Below are 18633 nucleotides of genomic sequence, written 5' to 3'. Positions count from 1 at the left end.
AACAGATCGAAAAGGGGGAGAGAGAGACAGATGGAGACATAATATCCATGTGTGAAAGGAGGGAGAGTTGGACACCAGTGTGTATGTGTGTGTGTGAGACAGAGAGACACAGGGACAGGGGGCTGTATTAATATGAGCAGATTTTATAAAGTTGTGTTGTAAGCGGAGGATATGAGAGACTGTCCAAAATCCATGTTCTGATTGGTCTGTTAACATGTAAATTTCATATTTCCTTCAATTTGGCAAGTAATGTATCAAGTGTGGATTACAAATTGTTTAAAATGAATCAAACACCACAGTTTTACACGAAAATCCATTATCATCTTGAAACGATGTTCCAGACGTAGGACTATGTCCCAGGTCATGAAGGGAAGGTCAGGCATGGGGTGAGGTTTGGCAGGGGGGACAAGCTAGAGATTAGTGAGTCAGATGGCATCTTCCTCTGTAGTGTAAAACACACCTCTGTCTGAATGATGTTCCATGCGTTAGTCAGTCCAATATTTCCCTCTGATTCGTATAGTCTCAGGCCCAACTTCAGATCCCCACGTGCATACTCTGCTACCTGTGAGGAAATAAGAAACTGTGTTTAAGAGCCAGACAGGAATAAGGCATAATCCACATGTGTAAAATGAACATACAAACGGGTCTCCGATCGATAAATTGCCTGACTAACAAGTGCTTGTATTTATGAGTACAGTCCCATACAGGGGTGTATTAATATTAAGTGTAAAGCTTCAACCTGCGAATGTTTCCTTGTACTTATGAATGGCTATTTGATATTGTCGTGCACTATGTTCCAACCTGTGTACAAATTGACTTATGAATGGACTCAGGAACGGAACCCATTCACAACAGAGAGATGACTGGTATTCACATCTACTCCCCCAACTCTCAGCCCATCAATACGCAGACTATTACTGTCACAGCACCCTCTTGTGGTCATGTGCATATCTGTATGTGTGAGAAGAAACTTGACGTACAGTTTATCCTGACATACACATAAATTCTATCCTTTTGAGAGACAAATCCTCCGTCTCAGGCTGTGACAGGTCTTTCCCCAAGTTTTGAAGGTGACCTTGGGAAACGAGTGGTTAAGTCAGATTTGTAAATAAATGGAAAACAAGAGAAATATAATAAAAGGTGCAAAGAATTTTCCTCATTGTGTCACATATTCATTATGAAGGGAGCAAATTGTAACAACTGAGGTCGGAGCAATGCACTCATTCCTTTATATTCCCACTCCTCCATTGGCCATCACTAATATTTTACTTAACCAGGTTGCTGATGCAGCCAAATATATAGGTCTTAGGTGTAAGTTTGCTCGCTGAGCTGTAAAGTTCATTTCCAGACGTTTCGTTCCCTTACTAGGTAACATCTTTAGTGGACCTCATGTGAAGCAATGCTGAAAATTCCTGCTTTCTATTTATATGTTTGGGTTTCTTTGGATTGGTGATGTCATTTCCTGTGGTAATGGTATTTCCTGTGGTGAAGTCAATTCCTGTTCCTTTTCTCAGGGGGTGGTAGATGGGGTCTAACTCGATGTGTTTGTTGATAGAATTCTGGTTGGAATGCCATGCTTCTAGGAATTCTCGTGAGTGTCTCTGTTTGGTTTGTCCTGGGATGGATGTGTTGTCCCAGTCGAAGTGGTGTCTTTCCTCATCCGTATGTGAGGATACTAGTGAGAGAGGGTCATGTCTTTTCAACATTGCTTCATATGAGGTCCACTGAAGATGTTACCTAGTAAGGTAATGAAACGTCTGGAAATGAACCTTTCAGCTCAGCGAGCAAACCTCCATACAAAACCTCAACCTGAGCTACAAATCTTCTCAAAACTCGCTAATATAGGTCTTAGGCTGAATCAAGTCCAGTATTTAGGACAATTCAGCCAGTCATACAGTCATAGAGATGTACAGCACGGAAACAGACCCTTCGGTCCAACTCATCCAATAAAGAATAACAGAATTCTACAAACACAAGTTTCACAAATGAAGATTATTGACAAAAATTAGTTTAGTCTGTGCAAAGAAATAACTGACTTATATTCTAACATCCTAAACTTAATGAGGTCAATATGAGGAAGAGACATATAATGGTAAAATACTTAGTCATAGACTCAGAGGTGTACAGCTTAGAAACAGACCCTTTGGTTCAACTCGTCCATGCCAACCAGATATTCTAATCTAATCTAGTCCCATTTGCCAGCATTTGGCCCATATCCCTCTAGACCCTTCCTATTCATAGACCCATCCAGATTCCTTTTAAATGTTGTAATTGTACCTGCCTCCACCACTTCCTCTGGAAGCTCATTCAATACATGTCCCATCCTCTATGTGAAAAAGTAGCCCCTTAGGTCCCTTTTAAATCTTTCTTCTCTTACCCTAAATCTATGCCCTCTAGTTTTGGACTCTCCTACCCCAGGGAAATGACTTTGTCTATTCATCCTATCCATGCCCCTCATGATTTTATAAACCCTCAGCCTCCGACCCTCCAAGAAAAATTTCCCCAGCCTATTCAGCCTCTCCCTAAAGCTCGAATCCTTCAACCCTGGCAACTCCCTTGTAAAATCTTTTCTAAACCTTTTCAAGTGGGCAGCACGGTGGCACAGTGGTTAGCACTGCTGCCTCACAGTGCCAGAGACCTGGGTTCAATTCCCGCCTCAGGCAATTGTCTGTGTGGAGTTTGCACGTTCTCCTCGTATCTGCGTGGGTTTCTTCCGGGTGCTCCGGTTTCCTCCCACAGTCCAATGATGTGCAGGTTTGGTGAATTGGCCATGCTAAATTGCCCATAGTGTTAAGTGAAGGGGTAAATGTAGGGGAATGGGTCTGGGTGGGTTGCTCTTCGGAGGGTCGGTGTGGACTTGTTGGGCCGAAGGAGCCTGTTTCCACACTGTAAGTAATCTAAAAAAAAGTGTCCTTCTGATAGCAGGGAGACCAGAACTGAACACAGTATTTCAAAAGTGGCCTAACCAATGTTCTGTACATCCACAAAGTGACACTCCAACTCCTATACTCAATGCAATGACAAAGAAAAGCAAGTGTACCAATGCCTTCTTCACTATCCTGTCATCTGTGACTCTACTTTCGAGGAACTATGAACGTCCAAGGTCTCTTTGTTTCGAACACTCTAAAGGACTTTATTGTTAACTGTCTAAGTCCTGCCCTGATTTGCCTTACCAAACTGCAGCGCCTCACATTTATCTAAATTAAACACTATGTGCCAGTCCTCGGTCCATCTGATGAAGGTCCTGCTGTTCTTGCAGATATTTGCAGAACACATCTAACAGCTATCTCCCCCTCAAATTTTAGTGACACTGTGGGTCACACAATCTCATTAGGAGTTCTAAAGGATTTCACTTGATGGCCAGACCTTGAAACCCACTGAACAGTCTGTATTTGTTCAGAGGCGGCAGGTATCAGTGGTTCAACCAGGATTTATTCCTATTTGCCCAGAAGGCAGTTAAGGTGCAACTCCATTGCCATGGATCTGGAGTAAGTCAGACCAAGTAAGGACAGATTTCCTTTCTTAGCAAACTGGGTGATATTTTATGACAATTGACAGTAGTTAGGTGGTTACCATTAGCTGAGTTTGCTTTTCCAGATTTCAAGATCTGCCCTGGTGTGATTTGAACCCAGAATGTTGGCCTGGAGTTCTGGATTGCTAGTCCAGTGTCATTACCACTACACCACCACCTGCTACCTGTGGTGTACCTTCCTTTCTTGGGACAATGTTGACCTGGATCCATGGAAACAGCACTGCAGGGTATAATCCTTACAAAAGGTAAGCTTCACCATGTCAGTACCCGTCAGATTTTTCCTGAATTCTAGTCTCACTCAGTTACACAAAACAAGTACTGCCTGTGGGTTTCCTTCATTCTTGCTTACAAACACACATGGCTTTCCTGGAGTCCTCTCAGCTCGCACAACCACCTGATGAAGGATCGGCGCTCCGAAAGCTAGTGCTTCCAAATAAACCTGTTGGACTATAACCTGGCGTTGTGTGATTTTTAACTTTGTTCACCCCAGCTCAACACCGGCATCTCCAAATCATCAGCTCCCAGGACATTTCTGGAGCTCTGACTCCCATCACTTACCTGTCTCGCTATTCCTAGACCTTCTGTTGAGGTTTGAACAGCACAGGACCATTCAGCTGTTCCAGACTTCTCACTGAGTCCCTAACTCTGCGGACTCAATGCAATTCATCTGGTTTTTTTCCCCCCACAATATGGCTTAACAGTTCTTTTCTGCTTGAATCGGTCTTCATCTCCAACTGACTATGACCCAGGAACTGCTCTTCGCCAACCCTGAACGGTTTCAACTGAACTTGGGAGTGGGAATCTGGAAGACTTTGCAGATTCCCACTCATGTTCCGAGGCAAAACTGGATGGAAAGTTGTATTATGGTCCAATGAAATGTAGCAAATCAGCCATATGACAATCCCTCAGAACTCTCTGTACCCTGAATGTGACAATACTCACCGAATGCCTGCATTGTCAATACACATTGATATAACAAAAAGGATCTCATCCGAATATATACCATTAAAAACCGTTTTAGTTGAGTTGATTTTCCAATTACTACTCTGTTTTAGTTTGCCCTGCAAAGAAATCACATCAGTTTGTCATTGTTTGGGGCAAAGATAGGGCCTGTAATGCAGAAGTTCAGATTGATATCCTGATGACACAGGGTTCGAATCCCACTGTGGTAGCTCATGGAATTTAAATTCAAATTGATAATTGTGGAATTGAAAGCAAGTCTCAAGTGACCATAGCAACTACTGTCCATTGTTGCAAAAACACATTTCGTTCAGGGAAGAAAACCTACCATCCTGGCCCTGTCCCACAGCTTAATGGCTTCCATGGCAAAAGTGATGACTTCAGATGCTGGAGATCAGAGTCAAGATTAGAGTGGTGCTGGAAAAGCACAGCAGGTCAGACAGCATCCGAGGAGCAGGAAAATCGACTTTTTGGGCAGGAGCCCTTCATCAGGAATGAGACTGGGAGCCTCCGGGGTGGAGAGATAAATGGGAGAGAGTGGATTTCACCAGTTTCCTCATTTCCCCTCCCCCCACCTTACCCCAGTTCCAATCTTCCAGGTCAGCACCATCCTCATGATCTATCCTACCTGCCAATCTCCCTTCTCATCTACCTACTCCACCCTCCTCTCTGACCTATCACCTTCCTCCCCACCTCCATCCATCTATTGCACTCTTAGCTACCTTCTCCCCAATCCCACCCCCTCTCATTTATCTCTCCACCCCGGAGGCTCCCTGCCTTCATTCCTGATGAAGGGCTTTTGCATGAAACGCCGATTTTCCTGCTCCTCGGATGCTGCCTGACCTGCTGTGCTTTTCCAGCACCACTCTAATCTTGACTAATGCCTTCCATGTCAGGCCACTCAGTACAAAGGCAATTAGAGCTTTTCTATAACAAATACATCAAACCTAACTGAACATGATTTTCCATAAGTACAGAATCTGAAATTAAATATGAATTAGTTGCATTATTTTATTATGTTAGGCCACCCTGGTGTTACACTAACGCTCCTCCAGAGTGGGTTAGAATCTGGAACACTGACCAGTCCATTCTTTACCCCATCCCTCTTTAAAGAAACTCCACAGGCAGAAGGGAGAATGGTAAATGATCTTGTACTCTTTTTAAAATGGCCTTCCACATGATATCCTGCGACTATTCCAGTTAATGTATGCTTTCATTGTCAACACAATTCCTGATAACTCCACAAGGCATTTTAAATTATTTTTAATCAACATGCTCAGAGACGTTATTACACACCATTAGAGGTGGTGGGACTTGAATTCAGATCTCCTGGCTCAGCACAAGGTACTTAGGTGATACGTGGATAAAATTATCCAACAGACTGTAACATCCGAGTTACAATGAAGAGTAGATGGCCCCCAGGCAAACTGTTCCATCGGACAAAGGACAGGAAGATTGAAGGAGTAGATGGAGGACTGATCAGACTTTCCAATGAAAGGAGAGATGCTGCAAGCGGGATGCGTGCCGTCATGAAGGGAAGGTACTGTAACCAGGGGAGGATCCTGTAGTGAAGGGACAGCACTGTAATGAGAGGTAGTTGCCATAATGAAGGGAAGGTGCTATAATACAGGAAGGTACTGTATAGAGGGGGCATCCTATAAGGTGGGAGGCATGCTGGAGTGAGAGGAGTGAACTGTGAAGGGGTCAGGGTGTCCTAATGAGAGGAGAATTCTGTACCTGTGCAACAAGGGGAGAGTGCTGTAATGAGGGGAGGGTGTAATGAGAGGAGGTTGTAATAAGGTGAACTTTCATCTTTTATTTAATTCACCAAATCTGACAGCCATATCCTGGTACCATGTGCAATACATTTGAGGAACCAATTAACACACAGCTATGGTGTCTTGCTGTGGTGACTGAAGGAACAAGCATGGGGCCAGGATCAAATGTTAATTGAACCATCCCTTTCCCAGCAGCTGAGCTGCCAACAACTACATTTGGCCCTAGAGTCTTTAGCGAGCTTCAGGTCAGGTTTCCTTAATAAACAGTTATTGATCAGCAGTGACAAGGTGTCTGCTCTAAATGACCTTTCCCTCAAGTTCCCTCTTTAAAATAACCATTCCCCTGAGCCCTTGGTTTTAAATATGGGGGGAGTGGGAATCTGCCAAAGGCTCATTGTCCAAGAATGGGTGGGAATGGGTTTGAACAGCACAGACACAGGAAATTCAAACCACTCAAACTTCGAAGAGGGTGTCACTGGCCAGTGCCTGACTAAGAGCTGGATCCCAGTCGCTCTCGGGGGCTGCCTGATCTTCTTATGTTAACCATGGAGCAACATTAATGAAAATAAAAGGAGAGCGAGAGAGTGCAAACAGGGAACTGCAAGCTAGTTAGCCTGAGGACAGTAGTTAGGAAATCTTGTTACAAAGTCCTAACAGTACACTTCGAAAATCATAACTTGATCAGACAGAGCCGACGTAGTTTACAAAAGGGAGAAAGCATTCATCAAATTCATTAGACTTTTCTGAAGGTACAACTATTCAGGTACACAAAAGGGAAATAGTAAAGGTTTTTTCGGATTTCCATAATGTATTTAATTAGGTGCCACACAAAACATTGATATACAGGATAAGGTCTCACGGAGTCAGAAAAGTACATCCATCATTAAATGTGATTCTGCTATTGGAAACTATTCGTTAGATAATCTAGACTGTGCTGAGAATTAGACCATCAGTCCAACTCCCAGTGTGATGCATTTGCTTGTACTAGGTGCTACCTATAATAATGCATAGGACACAGTTTTATGAAGGGTAAAGGAATTAGTCTACATATAGGTTATTCTGCTATAAGTGACAGTCTTGTCCCTCTGTAACCTGCCGCTATAGAAAATAGCTATACCCATTCAGCAGAAAGCTTGCATTATCCAAACAATGTCCACAATTCATCAATCACGATATAGCCAATTCACATTGATGAAATGCACGTTATAGCATAAAAAACGGAGTTATGGAGGCAGCCAATAAGACCGTAAGAAATGGAACAGGAGTCGGCCGTTCAGCCCTTCAAGCTTGCTCCAAGAATCCTCATGTCCACTTTCCTGCCCTTTCCCCATGATCCTCGGTGCCCCTACTGTAATACTGTTGTATTACCATGACAACACTATAGCCAATCAGAATCTCCCTGCCTGGTCTGAGAATTAGGGTTGACAGTTAACTGTTCAGTAGCATCCTCATGGCAACGATGGCCTAACCAATCAGCACCCTCTTCTCTTGCTGAGTAAAATGATGTCCCTTTCTGCCAGGTTATTATTGGCCTCCTAATTTTGATGAGTGCAAGATGAAAGGCTTTGCCTCTTGTCCCCTCTTTGCAATGTTTCATTTCCAGCAAGCAATTATTTATACTCTTCAGTATTGTAACACTATCTATTCTTTGTATATTTACAGGTTACTGTGCACTCAAGTAACTAACTCTTTAAAAGTGTCTCTCTGCTCTGTGCTGTTCTCTACTGATGCCAGAGTAACATTTGATTTACATTTGTTCATGGAATGAGTGTTTCTGGCACTCACTATTACCCATCCCAGGATTCAACTACATTGCTGTGGATCCTAAACTAATTCCACTACCCACTCATAGAATCCCTACAGTATGGAAGCAAGCCATTTAGTCCATCAAGTCCACACCAGCCATCTGAAGAGTATCCCATCCAGACTCACTGCCCGCCCCCCCCACCTCCCCTTATAACCCTGTATTTCTCACAGCTAACCCATCTAACCTGCATGGGTAATTTCCCATAGCCAATCCACCTAACCTGCACATCTTTGGACTGTGGGAGGAAACCGGAGCAAACCCACCCAGATGGAGGGAAGATGTGCAAATTCCACATAGACAGTCGCCAAAGCTGGAATTAAACCCAGGTCCCTGACGCTGTGAGACAGCAGTGTCTAACCACTGAGCCACCGTGTCACTCACCAACTGCTTCACCTCCTGGACGTTGTGTAGTATCTGTCCTTCCTCCTCCCTGGACCTTGCTTTAGCAGAGCAGGTAAGGCAGGAAAATAATCAATGCTCTCACCTAGCTTTGGAGAGTTTATCACCTCTGGTCAAGGACCTATTAAATTATCCATAGCAGCTCCTCTGAGCTGTTCCCTAATGTGAATTGATGAGGAATGCAGCAGTCTGCTATATTCTGACTTGCTGATCAAAGTTTCCAATGTTTTGTTGCAACATGAAAGTGAGGCCAAACACCTACCTCTGTCCTGTACACGAAGAACAGAATGACGAGGATCAGCTCCATAAAGAAAATGATCAGCAGGACAATGAAAAACTGGAACAGAAAGAGAAGAGCACATTATTAAAGCAGGTGGGAATTCGGAATACCATAACTCAAACATGGCAGGAAACACCAATCACCTTTCTGACATTCAGACAGCTTAAATATAGCAGTTACATTCGCGTAGCATCCTACGGAGCGTACATCACACCAATGGCATCTCCAGGAGGTGCAGTTAGTCATTCAGTGGGCAAAGTCTGTCCATATTCCTGAACAAGGGCTCAAAATGTTGAGTCTCCTGCTCCTCAGATGCTGCCTGACCGGCTGTGCTTTTCCAGCACCACACTTTTTGACACTAAAGTCTGTTCACAGGAAGATCCCTCAAATGAAACTTAAGATGTAGCTATTCTCCTTTCAGTAGTACCTGGGCAGGATGCACAACAAACACTGACACCACTACCTCCTCCTGGGCTGGACAAGAACTGCAAAATGACGAGGGCCATCGTCTCCAAGTTCCCCTCCAAGCCACTCGCCATCCGATTTGGAAAATCTATCACCCTTTCTTCAGCGTTGCTGGGTCAAAATCCCGGAGCTAGCTCCCTAAGAGCACCATGGGTCTACCTACAGCACAAGGACCACAGCAGCTCAATACCACCTTCTCCAGGGGCAATCGGTGGGGAGTAACATATCTGGGCCCACATCACAAGGAGAGAAGATTAAAGGAGAAAAGACACCCTGAGAAATGGATAGTTTTACTGTGCACAGTGCCCAAGTTGGATTAGAGTGAGGAGTGTGTTACCATTTTGGGATCGTGATTCAGTTCTGGGAAGCAATTGAAGGCAGCTTTAAGGGTAATGCACGGGTTTTCAATAAGGAAAAATAGCAAATAGACAGTAATTATTTAAATGAGGATATAGAGCAAACAAGCTCAGGGATAACGCAAATGTTAGGCTACAACTAGATTTTTAAAAATTCATTCATTGGCAGGAGCAGCATTTAATGCCCATCACAACTTGCCCATTGGGGCTGTTAAGATTAAACCATATTACTGTGGTAAAAACAAGGACTGCAGATGCTGGAAACCAGATTCTAGATTAGAGTGGTGCTGGAAAAGCACAGCAGGTCAGGCAGCATCCGAGGAGCAGGAAAATTGACGTTTTGGGCAAAAGCCCTCGATCAGAAATAGAGGCAGGGAACTTGCAGAGTGGACTGTGGGTCTGGTGTCACATGTAAGGATGGCAGCTTCCTCCCCTAAAGGACATTAGTGAGTCAGATGGATTTTTTCTGACAATCAACAATGGATTCGTGGTCATCATGAGACTCAATTCCAGATTTTGTTGAATTCAAATTCCACAATTTGCCTTGGCAGGATTTGAACCTGGGTCCCCAGAATGCATCCTGGATTAACAGTCCGGCAGTGGTACCACTAGGCCGTCGCTTCCCTCTGTTGCATCCAGTTTTGAGTTCCTCACTTGAGGTTGTACACAGAGGGAGCAGTGAATGACTGAGATAATCGTATAATCCGTAACTATGCAAGAGGCCAGTGGGATGTGGACTCTTTCCAATTAGGCAGAGAAGAATTAATTACCATGGAAGCAATCACTGATCACTGGTTAAGACACCTTCTGTTTGGAAATTGGCCAAGAATGAATAAGTAAATTGCATACTGTGACACTCATGTCAGTCCAGGGCAGTGGGTGTGGGAGAGGTTGGTGCAGATCCCCCTTGTGTTGGGCTATGTCCGAAAAGCAGAATTACAGGCTATTTGTGATATCTTATCCAAGTAAAAGAGGGACTCTCAAAAATTCAGCACAAATACAGAAAATAGTGTTGCTCTATAACAGTATTACCGCAAATACCATCATTGGTGCTATTTTTCCTGGAGTGTCGGAGGCTGAGGGGGACAACTTATAGAACTTTATAAAATCATAAGGGGCATGGATAGGTTGAAAAATAAAGGCTTTTTTCCCTGGGGTGGACGAGTCCAAAACTAGCGGCATAGATTTAAGGTGAGAGGGGAAAGATTTAAAAGTGACCCAAGGGCAATATTTTCATACAAAAAGTGGTGTGTGTATGGAATGAGCTGCCAGAGGAAGTGGTGGAGGCTGGTACAATGACAACATTTCAAAAGGCATGTGGTTGGGTTTATGAGTAGGAAGAGTTTAGAGGGATATGGGCCAAGTGCTGGCAAATGGGACTAGATTAATTTAGGATATCTGGTGGGCATGGGCAAGTTGGACTGAGGGGTCTGTTTCTGTGCTGTACTCTGTGAATAACAAAGCACTTCCAAAAATCAAAAGGAAGTCATTGGGTAAATCTCAAGAGACATTCTCGAAAGAAAAAATTATTTTGACTCTTGGCCTAGCTACTATCTATGTCATCGACTGAGACAAAGAGACAGAGTAATGTAGCAAGAATGAAAAAAAGATGGAAATGGATGCAGACAGGTTAATGAGAGGGTAACAAGTTAGCAGGTGGAGTACAACGTGGGGAAAGTGTGAGGTTATTCACTTTGGTAGTAAGAAGAGAAGGAGGAAGGGATTTAGCTGGCTTATGTTGACTTTCAGAGAGGTTTAGCTGCACTAGTGCAAGGAATGCTAAGTCAGCATGCAGGTACAGCAAGCAATTCAGAAGTCAAATGGCATGTTGACCTTCACTGCAAAAGGATCGCTGTACAGGAATAAAACAGGTACAGCTATAAATGTTACAGGGAATTGGTGAGACATCTCTGGAGTCGGAGTCATACAGCATGGAAACAGATCCCTCGGCCCAACTTGTCCATGCCAACCAGGCAGAACTTTGCCTGCATGTGGCCCATATTCCTCCAAACCTTTCCAAACCATGGACCTATCTTTTAAATGTTGTAATTGTACTCACCTCTACCACTTTCTCTGGCATATATGCACCATCCTCTGTGTGAAAAAGTTGCCCCTCAGGTCACTTTTAAATCGTACCTCTCTCACCTTAAGCCTATGCCCTTTAATTTTGGACTCCCCTACCCTGGGGAAAAGACCGTGGCTATTCACCTTATCTATGTCCCTCATGATTTTATGGACCTCTATAAGGTAACCCCTCAATGTCTTATACGTCATGGAAATATGTCCCAGCCTAATTCAAATGTTCCAGACTCGGTAACATCCTTGTAAACCATTTCTGCACCCTTTACAGTTTAATAGCATCCTTCTTATAGCAGGACGACCAGAATTGTTTGCAGTATTCCAAATGTGGCCTTAGCAAGGTCTTGTACAGCTGTAACATGATGTCCCAACTCCTGTACTCAATGCTCTGACTGAAGGCATGCATGCCAAATGCCTCCTTCAGCACCCTGCCTATCTGTGATAGCATTTTCAAGCAACTATGTATCTGCACTCAGAGTACAGTGCGCAATTTTGATTTCCATATTTATGGAAGAATATACTGGCACTGGAATTGTGTCAGATCAACTCCTGGAGTGAGGGCTGTTTTACATTGGGAGATGGAATCATAGAATCCCTACAGTGTGGAAACAGGCCATTTGGCCCAAGAAGTCCACACTGACCCTCCGAAGAGTAACCCACACAGATCCATTCCCCTATATTTACCCCTAACTAATGCACCTAACCTACACATCCCTGAATACTATGGGCAATTTAGCATGGCCAAGTCACCTGACCTGCTGGGTTGTGGGAGGAAACCCACGCAGACACAGGGAGAAAATGCAAATTCTACACAGACAATCGCCCGAGGCTGGAGTTGAACCCAGGTCCCTGGCGCTGTGAGGCAGTAGTCCGAACCACTGAGCCACCATGCTGCCCCAATTGAGTATATTGTATTGGTAATGTTTGGAGATTAAACAAATGAGAGATGATCTTATTGAAACAGGAAAGATTCTCAGGGAGTTGACAGGGAAGACATTGAGTATTGAGTCTCCCTGGATGGGGAATGTAAGACACAGAGACTCGGGAAAAGTGATGAATTGTTTAGGACTGGAATGAGGACAGATATTTTCCCCGAAATGAGATTAGATTCCCTACAGTGTGGAAACAGGCCCTTCGGCCCAACAAGTCCACGCCAACCCTCCGAAGAGTCACCCACCCAGTCCCATTCCCCATATTTAGCCCTGACTAATGCACCTAACGCCATGGGCAATTTAGCATGACTAATTCACCTGACCTGCTCATCCTTTGGATTGTGAACGGAAACCAGAGCACCTGGAGGAAACCCACGCAGACACGGGGAGAACGTGCAAACTCCATACAACAGCCACCAGAGGCTGCAATCGAACCTGGGACCCTGGCGCTGTGAGGCAGCAGTGCTAACCACTGAGTCACCGTGCCACCCTTAAACAATTGAGGATCTTCCGACTTATGTGCTACAGAATTTTATTGACGCTTCATTATTGAATAAATTTAAGGACACTTTTTTTACATAACTGAATACATTTCAAGACAGATTGCTGGTCTCTCAGACTATCAGTTGAAGGCAATAATCATATTGGATGCTGAATCAGGCCTTAACGGTATACCCTGGCATAATTGTTTTCGTTGTAGAACGGTAAGGTATACACACACACACACACACACACACTGACCCCACGGATACACACATAAACCAAGCAGCCAGACAGGACAATGCCGTCCTCACCGACAGCAATCAGTCAGCCACAGTTCTCTATGTAATGCACGTCTTACTGGCTGCTTCAACCACAGCCTCAGCCACGCCTGCTGGGTATTAATAGTCACTCACACTTAAAAGGAGGCACTTGCTTTCCTTGATGGCACCGAGACACCCCAGAAATCCGACCACCATCACAATGGTCCCAATGGCAATGAGCAGGTTGGCAGCTGAGAGCGAAGGCAGACTCGGTGCTAAGGTGGCGAAGCTGCCTTGTGTAGCTGACAGCCATATTCCCACTCCCAGGAGTCCACAGCCACAGAGCTGGAAGAGACAAATCAGCATTAATCACGTGTAGGAAACGCAGAGTGAACACATGAGAAAACAAAAGCTTCCACTTACATAGCACCTTTCGAGGGAACCAGCAACCCCTCCCTGCCATGCCCCAGCCAGTCAGAGTCAATGTTACTGTGTAGAAACCCCAGCGGCCGACTGTGCACAGCAAGCTCCCACAAAGTGCAAGTCACAATGTCAAGAATATTGGTTTTGAATTCAGAGGTTAGGTCAGGAGTGCCACCTCTCTCGCCTTTCGTCGGAGCAACTTTTATGCTCACTGAGAGAAGAGGTGGGGCCTCAGCTTAACACCAACAGTGCAGCACACCCTCTAGTCCTGCGCTGTAAGAGGAAACTTAGATTTCTGTGCTCACAGCCATTCAGTGGGACTCAAACCCACAACCTTCTGCATTCGCAAGTGTCACTGAATACTTCAACTCAAAGGCAGCCTCCCCTGACACTGGTGATCAAATGAATGAACAGCAGGTAAGCAGCAGTAATTGGGGTATAGGGATGAAACCAAAGGGCAAAGCAGAATTTCACAACCACATTCTGTCAATCCACTGCAACTGAAAACTTGTGAACTATTTTAGTTGGACCTGGGTGAATGAACATCGTGGCACCAAGTGAAGGTTTAGTTTTGCCTTCAGTTAGGAATGGAATATTTAAATCGCAATCACTTCCCTGCAGAATCGAACTGCACTGTCACAATGTTGCGTGCACTTGCATTAACTTCTTCAAAATGAAATCATTTTAAAATTCCGGTTCTTGCATCATCGAAACATGCTAAATTACATCAGATTAGACACATTTAAAAATGTTGTCTCGGATGGAAATCTACCTGTGAAACCTCTCCCCTCTCCAAAAGACTGATCAATTAAAATGTTCAGGACTGAGACTGTCAGATTTCTATGAGGTAAAGGATGTTAAGGGTAAATGGGATTAGGATACAGATTAACGCTGATTTAATCGCAAGATATCAGGCTCGAAGACTTGAACGGGTGTCTTTAGTTCTGATTAGCCGACATAAGAAGAGAATCTATAAACAGGAGATATTCCAGCTGTCCTTGAAGAAAGAGCCTGCAATGGTCATTAGCACACTCCACGGCTTTCATGATCACTGGACACCAGGAAGCCTGGATTGTTTTTAATCTCTGTCCAAAACAAAATTATAATTCAATCTTAAATTACAGTGGTCTTTTAAAGCTCTTTTAATTTGGTTTGATTGGCTTCAAAAAAAATAATTAAACAGGGTAGTGAATATTTAGCCAGGATCAAATTTCATGAACTTTAAATTAACTAACGGTTTAAGCACCTTTAAAACATCTAATGCAGTTTGGTTATGTGAGGTTTATGGCACAGACCAATTTTATTTTATTCAGTCACAGGATGTGGGCACCACTAACTAAAGGTTTTGTCCAAAGGACGCTTGATCATAAGACCATAAGACATAGGAGTGGAAGTAAGGCCATATGGCCCAATTAGTCCACTCCGCCAGTTAATCATGGCTGATGGGCACTTCAATTCCACTTACCCGCACTCTCCCCGTATCCCTTAATTCCTTGTGAGATCAAGAATTTATCAACCTCTGCCCTGAAGACATTTAATGTCCCTGCCTCCACTGCACTCCGTGGCAATGAATTCCACAGGCCCACCACTCTCTGGCTGAAGAAATATCTCCTAATTTCCGTTCTAACTTGACCCTCTCTAATTCTAAGGCTGTGCCCACGGGTCCTAGTCTCCCCGTCCAACATCACCTTAAACCCAGCAAAGAGGGTTCAGCAAGAAGCTCAATTAATTAATTAATGTAATTCTCAGTATCAAGAATAAAAGGGCTGAACAATTACAACTAAAGGTAAGGAAAAATTAATTCACTCAAAAGGTCCTCTGCCACGGAGGATTCTTCATCATTGAATACGTTTAAGGCTGGGATACGCAGATCTTTCATCTCTCGGGAAGCACGTGATAAAGGGAGTGAGCAGGAAAGTGTCACTAAAGCCCAAGATCAGCTATGATCATGTTGAATGACACAGCAGACTCAATGGGCCGAATGGCCTATACCCACTCCTATTTCTAGCTTTGCATCAAACTGTCTTCTGGAAGCCAACTGGCTGTTGTCCCCTTGCTTTGCTGAGCCACAGAATGGTGACTCCACAGAAGGAGGCTTTTTGGTCCATTGTTTTCACAATGGCGCTGAACTCATCTAATCTCTCCCGTAGCCCTCCAAATTGGTTGCCCTCTCATGCTCATCTAATTCCCTCTTGACAGCCTCAATCAGGTCTACTTCCACCATACTCACAGGCAGCTGTTTTCAGATTCTAACCACTTGCTGTATTATAAAGATTTTCCTTATACCATCTTTCGTCCTTTTGCCAATCAATGTAAATCTGTGTTCTCTGATTCTTGATTCTTCCAGCAGTGGGAGCAGTTTCTCTCGACCTACTCTGTCCACAGCCCTCTCGATTTTGATTATCTCCATCAAACCTTCTCTTCTCCAAGGACAAAACCCTCAGAGTCTCTCATCTTTCCCTCACGCCTCACATTGTTCAGTTAAACCTTTTCTGTATCCTCACTTCTGTTAAACCTCAGTGATGGAAATCCAAGTGACTGAAGGTTCTCTAGTTTTAAAGGGACTGACAGACCTTGACTATCTTCCATTCTGCTCCTGACAACGGTCTTCAACTAACGAAAGTACTACATTTCCAAGTCTGAAAGAGAATAGATTCTGGAAGAATCTTGAAACTTCCAGATCATGTGAATTTTTAAATTCCAGACTTGGGAAAGATGGCAAATGTAATTGTAGAACAAAAATGTATCGTACTGATTATGGAAAAAAAGCTTGGAGTGGGGTGTGTGATGTTATAAATGGGTTTGAAAGGTTTCTTCAGTCATAACCACTTTCATAAACTTCTTCAACATTACTGCAGATAAAGAGATTAATGAATCATTGATACATGTTCTCATTCCTAGTAGAATTGGAGGGAAATTTACAAAGGAAGATCCCAGTAGGAGACAATAATGTCACCACTGCAGAATGCGGCTCAGTAAAGCAAGGGGACAGCAGCCAGTTGGCTTCCAGAAGACAGTTTGATGCAAAGTTCGAAATAGGAATGGGTATAGGCCATTCGGCCCATTGAGTCTGCTCTGTCATTCAACATGATCATAGCTGATCTTGGGCTTCAGTGATACTTTGCTGCTCACTGCCTTTACCATAATTAAAATACACACAACACCAGGTTATAATCCAACAGGTTTACTGGAAGCACTAGCTCTGCTCCTTTATTAGGTAGCTGTGGAGTAGCATCATAAGACACAGAATTTATACCAAAAGATTACAGTGTCATACTGAAACGATATATTGAACAACAACCTAGGTTCGTTCAATATATTGTTTCAGTTGCATGACACTGTACCCCCACCACCAGGGATATATTTCCCTCCCCACCTATTTCCGCTTTCTGCAAAGACTGTTCCCTCCGTGACTGCCTGGTCAGGTCCACGCCCCCCCTAGAACCCACCCTCCCGTCCTGGCACCTTCCCCTGCCACTGCAGGAATTGCAAAACCTGCGCCCGCACCTCCTCCCTCACCTTCATCCAAGGCCCCAAAGGAGCCTTCCACATCCATCAAAGTTTTACCTGCACATCCACCAATATCATTTATAGTATCCATTGCTCCCGATGCGGTCTCCTCTACACTGGGGAGACAGGATTCCTCCTAGCAGAGCGCTTTAGGGAACATCTCTGGGACACCCGCACCAATCAACCCCACCGCCCTGTGGCCCAACATTTCAACTCCCCCTCCCACTCTGCCGAGGGCATGCAGGTCCTGGGCCTCCTCCACCGCCGCTCCCTCACCACCAGATGCCTGGAGGAAGAACGCCTCATCTTCCGCCTCGGAACAATTCAACCCCAGGGCATCAATGTGGACTTCAACAGTTTCCTCATTTCCCCTTCCCCCACCTCATCCTAGCTTCTAACCTCCAGCAACTCGATCCCCTGACCTGTCCGGACTTGTCCGACCTGCCCAGCTCCTTTTCCACCTATCCACTCCACCCTCTCCTCCCTGACCTATCACCTTCATCTCCTTCCCCACTGACCTATTGTACTCTATGCCACTCTCTCCCACCCCCACCCTCCTCTAGCTTATCTCTCCACGCTTCAGGCTCTCTGCCTTTATTCCTGATGAAGGGCTTTTGCCCGAAACGTCGATTTTGCCTGTCCTCGGATGCTGCCCGAATTGCTGTTCTCTTCCAGCACCACTGATCCAGAGTCAGGTGATATGATGTTTCTGCTTGATATGGGAGCTGGTGGACTTCACTGTGATTCCCAGTGACCATGTCTGTAGTAAATGTGGTTGCTGGAAGAACTCTGGCTCAGAGTCGGTGAGCTGGAGTCTGAGCTTCAAACATTGCGACACATCAGGGAGGGGGAGAGTTACCTGGTTGCTGTATTTCCGGAGACAGTCACACCCCTTAGACTAACTGACCCTAATTCAGCCAGTGGTCAGGGACAGAAGGGTGTAGCTGTGAGTGAGGCAGGTAGATGGATCAAGGAGATGGAGATGCAGGAGCCTCAGCCTCTGTCCTCATCCAACAGGTTCAAGAGTTTTGATCCCTGTGTGGACAGGAATGAGGACTGCAGGGAGGATGTGCTGACGGACCGCAGCATTGTGGCACAGGGAGCCATTCAAGTGTGGGAAGAGAAGAGAAATGTTATTATAATTGGGCATAGTAAAGTTAGAGGCATAGACCTATTCTCTGTGACCAGAATTGAGAGTCCTGAATGAAGGATGTGTTGCTTGCCTGGTGCTGAGGTCGGGATATCTTATCTGGGCTGCAGAGGAACTTGGAGTGGGACGGTAAAGATCCAGTGGTCATGATCCATGTAGGTACTAACAACATAGATAAAACTAGGGCAGAGGTTCTGCTAAGGGAGTATAAAAAGCTAG

At 44.6% G+C, this 18633-nt stretch overlaps 1 protein-coding gene across 3 annotated transcripts in view; it reads right to left on the bottom strand.

Annotated features, from left to right (window-relative positions):
* LOC122559795 (tetraspanin-9-like) overlaps positions 1 to 18633 on the bottom strand; it is a 186864-nt gene that overhangs the window by 7384 nt on the left and 160847 nt on the right. For all 3 annotated transcript variants that reach the window (XM_043709851.1, XM_043709850.1, XM_043709849.1), the window contains 3 exons: positions 13485 to 13676; positions 8739 to 8813; positions 461 to 562 (listed from right to left, as the gene is read on the bottom strand). In XM_043709851.1, the coding sequence (XP_043565786.1) occupies positions 461 to 562; positions 8739 to 8813; positions 13485 to 13676 (369 nt within the window). The remainder of the gene's footprint in view (positions 1 to 460; positions 563 to 8738; positions 8814 to 13484; positions 13677 to 18633) is intronic.

The sequence above is a fragment of the Chiloscyllium plagiosum genome, chromosome 19, assembly GCF_004010195.1.
Source record: "Chiloscyllium plagiosum isolate BGI_BamShark_2017 chromosome 19, ASM401019v2, whole genome shotgun sequence".
In the NCBI taxonomy this organism is placed as follows: Eukaryota; Metazoa; Chordata; class Chondrichthyes; order Orectolobiformes; family Hemiscylliidae; genus Chiloscyllium; species Chiloscyllium plagiosum.
Note: the sequence above shows the minus strand (reverse complement) of the source record. Positions and strands in the feature narration are given on the sequence as shown.